Source organism: Macrobrachium nipponense, chromosome 1, assembly GCF_015104395.2.
Source record: "Macrobrachium nipponense isolate FS-2020 chromosome 1, ASM1510439v2, whole genome shotgun sequence".
Taxonomy (NCBI): Eukaryota; Metazoa; Arthropoda; class Malacostraca; order Decapoda; family Palaemonidae; genus Macrobrachium; species Macrobrachium nipponense.
This window is the reverse complement of record NC_087200.1, coordinates 80007416-80019915: the sequence shown is the minus strand read 5'-3', so window position 1 is coordinate 80019915 and position 12500 is coordinate 80007416. Positions and strand designations below refer to the sequence as shown.

Sequence of the window (12500 nt, the reverse complement as noted above, 5' to 3'; positions counted from 1 at the left end):
TTGTGCGTAAGTAATGAATTATTCATAGATTTTCATTTTTCATACAAAATACAGAAAAAAAAGTCACTCCAATTTTACATATGGATGCACAGAAATTCTGTTACGGATCTCTCTCTCTCTCTCTCTCTCTCTCTCTAAAAAAAAAAATTTCATTATTCTTTCTCCCCGTACAAGATAGCAAGCTGAGAATTCTCGCGTAGATATTATAAACATTTAAACCAGTAACTGCGTGAGAGTACAAGAAGCATAAAAGACTCTGTTTACCAGACAATTATTACAGAAAACTATAAAAAACAAAGGTGTCTCCATTAGAGCTTTATTGAAAGAATACGCAAAATTATTGTATAAAAACTAGAACTTTTACGAGTGAATACAGGAATTCCAAGTTCTCAGGAGTAGTCAACTTACGAATGGGAATGTTAGATTTTGGAATTTGTTTTAACAGAAAATAAGTGGCATATCCTCTTAAAAAATGTATGCTTCGCAGAATGGAGGAGCGAAGTCATAGAGGACTATTTACCTTTCGTAAAAAGAAAGATTATCAAAATGCACACAGTGATGTACATTAGAAGTTGTACTTTGTGGTGCAGCTCAATTTTAGTGCTTTGCCATTTGATGTACCTAGGTTTGCTATCTGGGAATTATATGGAGCCCACTAATTTGTGTATTTGAACCACCCTGGTATTCTCCGTGCGCATGAGACATCTTGTCCAACTCGTATAGGCTGGAGGCTGGAATGAACCACTAGTTTATCATAACATTGTTTCAGAATTCGAAACGCTGCTGAATTTGAAGACCAGGACGAGAAAACAGTTATCGTCAAATGTTTTTTGTCAGAGTTCACTGACAATGGTTGCTTTATGTTTGAAATTGTAGATTCGGATATCAAGTCAGTTCTTCTGAACAAAGAAGCCTTTCATCCCACGTAAACAGCATTCCTTTTATCTGCGGCTTCCAGTTGCACCTGACGCCATGTTGATCTAATTTGTAGCTCACTGTCCTTTGCGGCCTCTCCACTAGCCTTCGACGGACCAGACGGCCGCCCAAAGGACTCGACGTGTTTGGGACCGCAACTACAGAGAAGTTTGTTACGAACCTCCCTCCTGTAGTTGTGGTTCATCCCGATGAAGATGGCGGGATCAAGGACAAGATGGAGGAAGAAGGCCATGTGGGTGACAATCGTCGCTAAGTCGAAGCCTTCCAGAAGGTGGAACACGACGTGAGGTCCGTCCAGTAGCAGGTTGGTCAAAATGACAAACCGAATGGTGGAGGCCACGTGGTCCATGCTTTTCTTCCTTCTTCTGGTGCGTCTCTTTACGTAGTGGTTTTGGCGGATGACCTGAAAAATTCACTATTTGATTCAAGAATTCTATAAAACATTAAGCTCGCTAAAATATGAGACACTGACACGTTTCCAGAAATACTGAAAGAAAAGGCAATATGGAAGCATGCCTAGACAGTTGTAAGTATAGGAAATAAAAACATATAATGAGAATTAAAAATAACACAATACCAAGGGAAAAATATGAAGACATGATACTAGATATCCGATTATTTAGTATATATACTAATTCAAGTGTATATTTTTTACGGATCATGAATGACAGTTCATTATGAGGTATCTATTTGCTTTCTTTGGAGCCTCTTTTCGGATGATTCATCATATTACATCTAAGTCTATCTTTATATAGGACCGCAATCCATTAGTTAAATGGCGCTAAAACAACTTTTCATCTGAAATGTTTAAAGATTGATCCTTGACTTCGCATTGCGCATTGAGCGAAGAAATGCTGTAGTGACTGCTCTTTTACATTTCTTTAAAGCGACCTCTCTTGTGGGAAACGACTCGTTGTTTGAATAGTGATAATAGCAATGCAACAGTTTTTGCCAGTTTAGATTCAATTCAGGTGTGTCGTAAGGGTCGTATGCTTTTTGGCAACGAATAAAGAAACAACAGGATAAACAAGCGGAGAAAGAAGGGACACTGACGTTGAGGAGAGAGAGAGAGAGAGAGAGAGAGAGAGAGAGAGAGAGAGGTCTAGGCTAAAGTAAATGGCTACGCAAGATTTTTATTTATGATTCCGTTGCTTCGGATTTAAACCTAAATGACACCTAATTAACTGAGCAACTTTCATTTGGAACATGTTCCATGGAATTTCAAAATAATGCCTTTATGAAATTGCATCTTCAAACCCTTCCCGCTGCTCAATGAAACCTTTACCCTTGAGCAACGGTGACATTGAGCCACGTGGATAATGGGACCTTTGGGTAACTGCCATCCATAGGCATATTGCCGGAAGAAAAGAGACAGTCAGCGGCCTGCTATAATATGGTAGGCTTACCAAATACCAAATTTAAGACACCAATTTGGAGTTTGGTGCTCAATTTGAGCTTTCACCATAGATAACTTTCGACCCAGAGTATCTTCATAGGTACTATACATTCTACAGCCATTGCTAGGATCATCCAATCCTAATCTTGATAATAGATGGACATGTAATAAATCGGGTACTGTACTTGGAAAACCATCATAGTATCAGAGCGTTTGGAACTATACGAGGGTGTTTTTATATTTTTATAGTTCACTTCCAAAGATTTTAATACGTGACTTCTTTGTCACGGGTATGACAGCAATTCAAAATTTTCGATAATCACTGATCAAAATTCCTTTCAGGATAATATGAAAGATTTTTTTTTCATTTTCGTCTGTTATGGTAGTATGGACTTGACAACTGATATAAGAATATGCCCTGTGATTCTTCGAATATCTCTGCATAAATGTGTGTGAAAATTTATCTGCTGGCACCATAAAATGCTTTCGGAAGAGGGGGACCAGATAAGAAGTCTACTACAAGATTTTGAAGGCTTCTTGCTCTGTGAGCTCATGATGTGTTAGACCAGTGGTTCTCAACCAGAGGGGAATTCACCCCTGGGGGTCCCGGGGGTGTTGGGGGGCGGTCAGGACGACCTCTTTCCGTGTGCCTCTACTCAATCCGAGGGGGAGATCTCTCACTCGGAGGGAAAGCAGACTCCCGCTTCTGACCCAACTGTTCCTTCTTCAGGTATGGTGGATGAGCAGACAAGAGAGACCCTCAGCAAGACTAGCTATCATTAGGTCTCTCTGGCACTCCCTCGATCCAAGGACTTATGAACTATTTCATAAGACCACCTGTGACGTATGTGGCCCCTACCTCTGTGACTGTATATATATTTGCTATTATGCCCACTATGGTGTTTGTCCATCACCACACGAACGTTTCATACTCCCTTGGTGGCAAAGGGCACATCTGCCCATCTTTCGGCACCTCAACAGTCAGTGCCACTACCTCCTGGTTTTGCTGTGGCCCTGAGTCTTGTGGCTGAGGTTCCTTCACTGTGGTAGTGCTAACTGTGCCTGTGACTTCTAGCTACCTTACCATCTCTATCATGCATCCTGCTTCAGCGGTAACAGTTGCGTCTGATATGTCGCCTCCGCTCTTAGTACTCCTGGCACTAGGCCTGCCCCTGCTGCTCTAACTGGCCCGGTTGCTCCTGTGATGCCTGCTGCTCCCTGGATGGGAGAATTGTGACCACAGATTGTTAGGCTCAAACTGGCTCTAGAACCACACAAGATGCAGTGTGCATTAGTCCGCGCTACTAAGAGGTCACGCTGGGCTTTCTGTCTGCTAGCTTGTATGTTTGTGTTAGTATTTTGTGACATATATTTTGAATGCGCCTGTTGAGGCAGACAGTTTTGGAAAGGGTGGAGGAATGAGAATCTGACATATGGTGAAAAGGTGCCAAAATAGGTTGAGAACCACTGTGTTGGGCATTACCCCCATTCACTGACGCTTGTCACAGAAGTCGCCTTACCAGGGAAGTAAATGATAACGTATCCGGCGTCTTCTGTATCTCTTGCTATTCATATCGCTTTATTTGTGATAAAAAGACATTTTTTCTTTCTTTAGCTGAGATATAAAGACATGAGTGATTTCTGAAATACCGCTCAAAATTATTTCTCAGTACAATCACAACGCTGATGTTGACTCAAGCTGCCAAAAAGAATATTACACTATTTTTTGGTTCTCAAGGAATGCGAAACTAGGTCTTCCGTTCCGAAATTATTAGAACAGAAGTTGTTTTAAGACCCCGATATCATATCACAAGATGATTATCACGGAGGTCGTTCGTAAGATTTAGACTGTATGGCCGCAGTTCAAACTCGCATTAGGTAGATACTGAGCTTTGACTTCTTAGAGCCCAAGCATTCCATGAACTTTATTACAGCTACAATGAATGTTATCGGTTTTCATATAAAAGAACTGGGCAGAGGAATTATCCAGCCAGAACAGGGCGAAAAAATGTCTGAATCATTGTCCAGCACTTAATTGGAAGTGCAGTCAGTCTGCACCAAGTTCAATTTCCAAAGTTGTCAAATTGCCATATGTGGCTACAACACGAAAGACAGCACACTTTCGGGCATTCTTCTATAGTTCTGGTTGAGCAAGGATGTTCAAGAGTCAGAATGAGGCGAATTATTGTGCATGTCCAGGTGTAATTAATGACGGTTGAACAGGTATCAGATTATAAGCCGTTTGAAGTGGCAATTCTGGTTGCAAGCCACTGCGGTATGAATACATTGAGTTTTTTGCATATTGACATGAATATAAAATTGATTTTTTGCAATATTACCGTTATAATTGTTATAATTTGTCAACCATATATTGAAGTGTCAAACACTAAACTTTCTGAGCTATCACGAAAGATGTTAAACAAAAAAATTTAATAAGTATTCTTAAGTATTTATTGATAGCTAAATGTCAGTGCAATATTTGCCATACTGTACTTTTTTCTTTGGGGGTTTACAAAAATACAGCATTCGTATCAATTTATTCATATGCATTGTAGTGAAAGTTCCTATTAACTTTTGACTTCATTTGTGACCACGCTACAGCCCATATGAGTCAGTCCCTTTTGACATTTTTTCATGTCTAAATAACTTTACCATAGTTAGGCTTGTCGTACATTAAAATGTTTTGCATTCAGAAGTAAGATTTTTTGTCATTGAGATCCTTGAAGACAATCATCACATTTACTCTGCTTTGATGCTCATATTTCTTATTCATTACGGTCATGGACAACAAAATGATGTGAGAATGAGGTTGAAAGGATTTTTTTAGCTACTTATTCAAATACAGTTCCAGTAGAAATGACAGCATATCATATCATATGAAATTACACTTAACTGAATAATGAGAGTGCTTTTTCTCAATAGATATAACAAACTGATATCAGACAAATTTGTACATTGTACAGTACATTAGTGATTATTCCTCAATTGCGAAACTATAAACGTATATGTAACGACATACACGATTAACTTTTAAAAAAACATGCATTATTATTTTACATTTTTTGTAAATAAACCATACCAACGTTGTCATATTTACAGGGGAGAAAGTAATTACGAATGTAATTTCTGACTCTATTATGAAATCGCCCGCCTGAAAATGATAGACTTTTAGTCACAATATGTTCGTTGAGCAAGAAGGTTATGTCACAACACTTTCATTCGTTGCGCAGTGAGTATTTCCCTTTTTTGTACCAACCTCTTGTTTTGTTCTCGATGGTAATGAAAGACAATGAATTTGCATAGAGAAATCAAGGCCAAGATACAGATATCAACACGCAATATCTCTCTTGCGTGACATGTTACTTGATTCCTATGACAAATATAATATTAGGAATTTAATGAAAGTTAACTTTGTGGACAAGAATGCAATTTTAGTTTTGCATCATGTATCAAAAAATGTATAGTACTGCCTCAGTGTTTTCCATTTAGCATTAAATGAAAGTATGGACAACCTGTTTGCCTTCTTAGAAATATGACAGAATAATAAAAACTTTGAGCTCATATTTCTGCATGCGCCCTTATCTACACTCGTGGTTTGTCATTAAAAAAAAACTGAGACTTTTAGAAAATGATTCTCACATACCGAAATGATCATCAAAGTGTAGGCGATGAATGTGATGATGAATGGCAAGCAATAATAGAGACCATACAACGCCATTACGAAATTGGACGATCCTCTTTGTTCAAAATGAAGCCTCATGACGCTGCCGCTCTCACCTGAGAAGTCGAAATCCTGAAAAAGTATAATTAGTTATTAATGATTCTAATCAGTTTTCATTTCTAAGTACTCCCGCCCATCCTTCCTACGAACAAATCGAGCTTTAAACAACTTTCTGTTCAGTCGACAGTTCCACTCAAGATGTGGATAAGCGGAATATGCCATATTTGGATCTTCGATGTTTATTCAGTCAAATAGATGACTTTGCATGATTCCATGTCAATCGAAAACTGTTTATGTATTCTGTATAGTCGAGTGAAATCATTCCCAAGTTATACCAATTCTGAATACTGTTTTTACATTATTGAATTCATCATGAACCCAGATTTCTGGCACAAAGATATAATCGACGTCGTTTAGTAAATCAAATTATTAAATGTATTCTCAGATCGCATAATTGAACTATATGTTCAAAGCTATAGCAGCAATGAGTCAATTTTCAATGAAACACCTTCATCGCTTTCGAATCGTGTAGTTTCAACTTGAAAGGTAACTCAAGAAACAGCCGTTTAAAAATCGAATCATTGCCTTGCAGTGGTCACAACAAAAATCGCATTTGTCTTATTCCTTGCAGCGTCCCAGCAGCAAAAATTAACCTCGAATTTCCTTGCTTCACACTTCTAGTGAAATAGTTATCACGGAAATTAATTCCAATGAAGCAACCGACTGCACAAGACTATTTTTACTAAAATTATGGCCAACGCAGTGCTACGCCAGTTCATTGGAATAATTGATATTACTAATACAGAAGCCAAGAAACAGAACTTGAATCGAAGTGTCATGACGTCATTCACTAACATCAATTAACCATTCAGGAAGTGCCAAGTATCTTGTCGTGAGTGCAAAGTACCTCATCGTGATTGACCAGTTAACGGGACCGCCTTCATTATTCACGATCAGGTAGCCCACTGATCATATCATCACGTCATTCATTATCGTCAAATAAACCACCTAAGAATAACCACGATTCATTTTTTATTGGTTGATCTGATCAGTGACCCGTTTAACTAATGTGAAATTACCCATGTGCTAATATCTTCAGTGCACGATTAGCGATTATTTTAATAATTCTTTTAAATTTTTACTTTTCCTTTTATTAATTTCATGGCTGTGATTATTGTTCTACGTCCTTGTTTTTTATTTTTACTTTTTAGTTTTTGTATACAGTGTCTGTTTTCTTATTTCTTTCTTCCTTTTTGTTGTTGTTGTTGCCTGCATCGTTACCACTTCAGTATTTAAGCTAAATACTGTATATGAAGTTTAGTTAATTCCATTCTTTTTTTCTTGCCTGTTCTTTGCTTCTTTCTGGCCCTTGGCGGTTGCTGAGTAGAAGCAGTCATTCCAGAAGTTACTAATCCTATTTATCCCTGTTACGTTTTCTGCAAATTTTTTGTGCAGAAACCATTTCAAGTTACTGGGTGCCCAAGAGCAAGAGCCCATGTCAGCACAGAGATGTCTTAATCTAAAACGACAACATTTGCGATCATAGGGGATGCTCAAACAGCAACAGCCTGTGTGGCTTAGAAACAGCTCGCTTAACCGTTGCAACAACAACAATTAGCGATTAGTGAGGGCTGGCAGAGGGATAGCCGAAGGAAAAAGGGCGAGGAAACGGGAGGGGTTAGGAATAGGATGGGATAGGGCAGATTGGGATGGAGAATGATGGAATGGCATTTACAAAATGAAGACATTTCCTAATTCCAATTATTGAGCTAGAAAATAGCACGATGAAGCAGCCGTTCAGAATTCGGGTTAATGACAAGACGTCACCCTCATAAACTAACTGCCTAAGTCCTTTTTCAGAGATTTTTATATTTTTGCGTAAATCACATCTCCAACATGTGGCGCAAATACTGATATAAATGCCCATGTCATATCTAGATAATAAGTGGTATAAAATTCCTCGTAAATTTTCTGCCTATATCACAAGATGACTTAGGCATTATTGTCTGTATGCCTAAGTCATGATTATGACTTAGGCAAAAAAATAATTATTTCATAAACCAAACAAGCAGTACTTAATCATTTTGTTATAGTATACCCTTAAATTATATTTTCTTTTATTGGATATTTATTCATTTTCTGTAATTAATAACCCCTGCTGCTGTTGTAAACAAAAGACACAAGCCATGGGCCATGCCTTAAGTGAGTGTTGCCGTGTGAATTTTGTGTGTTTATCAGTTCTACTCTGATAGATAATGTGCAAGACAACTACGCTTGCATAGTGTGTCAAGTAGAGAACTGAGTAAGAGAACCTAGAATGGAGAAAATAAGGAGAAACTTGAATGAAGCTGCATATGTTGATGATGCCTCAGATCGTGACCCACACTACCGCCCACATGATAGTGATTTCTCAAGCTCTGGAACTGCTGTAGCTGAAGACAATCCATGTATGTTGAAGAATTTAGAGCCCGAAAGGAATACTGGCATTGGTGAGAAGGTATGTATCCATAGATTACTTGTAATTTATATAAATATCTGTAGCTAAAAAAAGTTAAGAATGTATGTTGATATGAGCTAGGGAGCCCGAGGTTCTGGGCTGGGAGTACATCAAGGGGCTCTAGGCCTGGATTCACGAAGCTTATGCAATCCCTAATCTCCCCTTGAATGCCATATCCTCATATTCCATTATCATAATCTTATCACTATTAAATACTAAAACATATGACATTTGTTATTATAAGTCTGGATAGTACTGTATAATTTTTTCGATTGCAAGTAAGGAATTGTGTTATTCTCAAGGGAAAGGCTATTATTTATTTGGTTTATTATGCCTCTGACGACTGCTTCGTGAATCTTTGGGCTAAGTCTTTGGAGCTAAATGTTAATTTTTAGGTTTTTGTCAGTGCTGTGATGAACTATATATTTTTAGTCCTCGTTTGCAGCTGAGACTGCTCTTTTGTTTTAATGTATCTGCTGAACCCAAATACTGTTTGATTAATTAATCTATTTGTCTTTCTTTGTAGATGGTGGTGGATAACGTAAAGAGGCAGAAGCGACCACATAAAGAAAAATGGAAGCAAAATATTATGAAGGAGAAGCGGTTGAGGGGTGAGCAGCACAAGAGGAAAACTGGGGAAGATGTTCCAGCTGCTGAGATGGGACCTCCATGTCAATCTACTTTTTGTCTGAAAGCCAAAACCCATAACTGTCAAATAATAAACGAAGAACAATGAAGGCACATATTCCATAAATTTTGGGCACTAAACACTTGGGTGGAACGTAGTTTATATTCGAGCCCTAATATCAAAAAAAGAAATAAAGCAGAAGAAAATAGCACAAGGATCAAGGAGGCAGCCATCCTATGCCTACAATCTAAAACTTCCTGATGGATCATCACATCAAGTCTGCAAACTACTCTTTGCTTCAACTTTTGGTATCCCTGCAAGAACTATCATGTCGTGGCTGAAGGATAATAAGGATAAAAGGACTGCATACACTTCAATTGCCAACCCATCAGGAACCTGTGCATCAGGCCAACGTGGTCCCAAAAGTGGAAAATCTGCTAAAGTGAATGATTCTGATAATGAATTCCTCACAAACTGGTTAAATGCATTGCCCACTGTAGACTCACATTACTGCAGGAACACACCAACATACAGAGATAAAAAGTTCTTGTATCCAGGGACCACTATTGCAAACCTTCATCGGGAATACAAAATGGATGCTGAAAAAGGAGTAAGAGCTGTTGAAGTCACCCACTTCAGTAATAAATTCCAGGAGGAAATGTTTTCTGTATTTGTACCCCGAAAAGATCGCTGTGATACATATGAATCATTCAAATATGGCAACATTACTAAGGATGAGTATGACAAACACATTAAGCTCAAAGATGAAGCCAGAAAGGAGGAGGAGCAAGATAAGGAGTCTGCTAGTGTCAATAAGTCTGTTTGGACTATGGATCTGCAGGCTTTTCTCTTGTGCCCAAAGACCATGGCAAGTAGCATGTACTATAAAACGAAGCTACAGGTGCATAACTTTACCCTGTATAATCTTCATTCTAAGAATGGTTACTGCTACCTCTGGAATGAAACAGAGGGTGACTTGAGAAGTGAAGTTTTTGCGTATCTGCAGTACCATCATTTTGAGAAGATAATTTTAGATAACTCAAATTTGCAAGAACTTGTGATTTGGAGTGATGGATACGGCTACCAGAACAGAAGCATAACTATTGCCAATGCTTATTCTGCTTTAGCTAGAAAATATGGCATCAACATCATTCAGAAGTATCTCATTGCTGGTCACACACAGATGGAATGTGACTCCATGCATAGCACCATTGAACGTAAGATGGTTAATGATGTCTTCACTGAGCGTGACTAAGCAGTACTCATCCAGTGTGCTAGGATCAAACCATCACCATACACAGTCAAACAAATGAAACACCAAGACTTCATGATGATGGATAATACACACTTCATAAGTATCAGACCAGGGAAAAAGAAAGGAGACCCAATGGATCATGATCTGCGTGGGTTGATGTACCAAAGCGATGGAAAAGTAAAGTACAAGTTATCATTCAGCATTCACTCGACCTGGGAGGACTTGCCATATCGGGTTCATGACAATGAAATTAAGTGGATCCGACTATTTTCATCAAGACTCCCTATCAAAATGAGAAAATTTAATGATTTGTAGTCCATGAAAGCAGTAATGCCAACTGACTGCTATAACTTCTTTGATTCTTTACCTCATGAGTAATTAAATAATAATTGTGCACAATAAATATTTTGAGAAACATTAACCTTTAAAAACTTGGAATCCCCATTTACAATGTCTGGTATTAATTAAATTTCTGCTTATATAAGAGGATTGATAAGAAATTCTCAGAGGCTTCCCGGATTTTAAAGATTAGACTACAGCAGGAATATACTTCATTTTTAATATTAAATCATTTTTTTCTTTAAAGAAGATCAGTATTATTTTCGCAGAGAATCTAAAGGCAGTTTTCAGAAAATCCAAGTATCTAATATATAATTTACTGTGTAAATGTAAACTTTATAATCATGCCTAAGTCATGGGACATAATACTTATGTAATTGCCTAAGTCAGGTTTACCTTGTTTTATTTCTATAACAAATCTGTGTATCCTTCTGTTAAGAATTTGTGAATTGATATAAAGAATTAAGAAATGAGAAGGTTTTTTTTTTTTCCCAACAAGTGGAGAAAATGACTTGGGCAGTTAGTTTATGAGGGTGACGAAGACATTAGTTACGTGATATTTCTGGAGAGAGAAAGAGATTTTCTTCTTTTCATCACATTAAGGAAATTTTGCAGTAGATGAGTCGTTCCTCGGAGCCAGGAATAGAACTGAAAATGGCAGGGTAATGATACTGTAATCAGCTCTAATTGTAGAACCATCAGTCATTCGGATAGTCCTACCGCGAGAGGACGTGGATAATGAAATAACTATTAATGTAAATGATATCAGAATAGCTATAAAATAATGGTACCTATTTTTTGCACCAATCCTCAGTGGAAAAAAAAGTCGTTAAAATGCTTACCATGTAAGACTTCTCATCAATTACCGACCAGAACTGCTAATTATGAATACATAATCAGCCACAATGCCAGTGTTCTGTTAATGTTGATTTTTAGTGATTATTTTCTGGTGATTTTTGTTTTTCTTTCTAATTACATCCTAGTAAAGTATGTAAACACTATAACTATTCAGTAGTACGGTAAAAGTGATATCGTTGCATGTCTCTGGGCAATCTGCTTTTACAATGGAATTTGGTTGATAGCCCCCAGGTTAAGAGAGCAATTAATACAAACATATGTTATTTTTCAAATATGTCTCACTTATGACGAATATGCGATTTTTAGTATGTGAGATATATATATTGCAATACGTGAACCACCAAGTGTCATTTTCAATTAAGCTTTTTGTGCCATATAAAGAGATGGGGCTGCAGTTTTTCTTTTTTTCTTTTTATTCGTTTCCTGATATTTTTTTACTGAATGCAGTTGCATTTGCGGAATAATGTATTTGTATTGTTTTTCCATGAATATCGCAGTATGATTTACGTAATTAACAATCTATCATTTTAAGAAACGATTAGAACTGCACTGTAAGATGTGCGGATGTGAGCCCTTTTTTCAAGATATTTATTTTTCATAATAAAACATGTCATTTTTCAAACTTTATCGTTTATAAGTTTTTTCAAGGAGAATTGCTGATTCCACTTTGAAATGTTTTAAAAACTTTAAGTAAAAAATAAAAAAAATTTTATTGCATACACATTTAGTGTCTCGTGTAGTTATGTACATATATATGTAAATAACCAACATGAGAATATCATTGATTTAAGCCACTTACTTCAATTGTCAGTGTCTGAAGTTATAGAAAAAAGGTTTCCATAAGTGGTAAGTTTTCCTATTTTATTTTCT

General features: G+C 37.3%; 2 protein-coding genes across 5 annotated transcripts in view; one reads left to right on the top strand and one right to left on the bottom strand.

Moving 5' to 3' along the window:
• Positions 1 to 304: 304 nt before the first annotated feature.
• LOC135219403 (uncharacterized) overlaps positions 305 to 12500 on the bottom strand; it is a 38469-nt gene continuing 26273 nt past the window's right edge. For all 4 annotated transcript variants that reach the window (XM_064256153.1, XM_064256154.1, XM_064256151.1 and 1 more), the window contains exons 4-5: positions 5976 to 6125; positions 305 to 1339 (exon numbers count right to left, since the gene is read on the bottom strand). In XM_064256153.1, coding sequence (XP_064112223.1) covers positions 917 to 1339; positions 5976 to 6125 — 573 coding nt within the window. In that variant the 3' untranslated portion in view covers positions 305 to 916. The remainder of the gene's footprint in view (positions 1340 to 5975; positions 6126 to 12500) is intronic.
• On the top strand, positions 7498 to 11035 carry LOC135219404 (uncharacterized). The gene is made up of 2 exons (XM_064256155.1): positions 7498 to 8550; positions 9077 to 11035. Exon 2 carries the CDS (start codon positions 9507 to 9509, stop codon positions 10431 to 10433), a length of 927 nt encoding a protein of 308 aa, XP_064112225.1. The 5' UTR covers positions 7498 to 8550; positions 9077 to 9506; the 3' UTR covers positions 10434 to 11035.

Excerpts from the sequence above, each read along its gene's own strand:
- LOC135219404 (XM_064256155.1), top strand. The coding sequence starts at position 9,507 with ATGTCGTGGCTGAAGGATAATAAGGATAAAAGGACTGCATACACTTCA.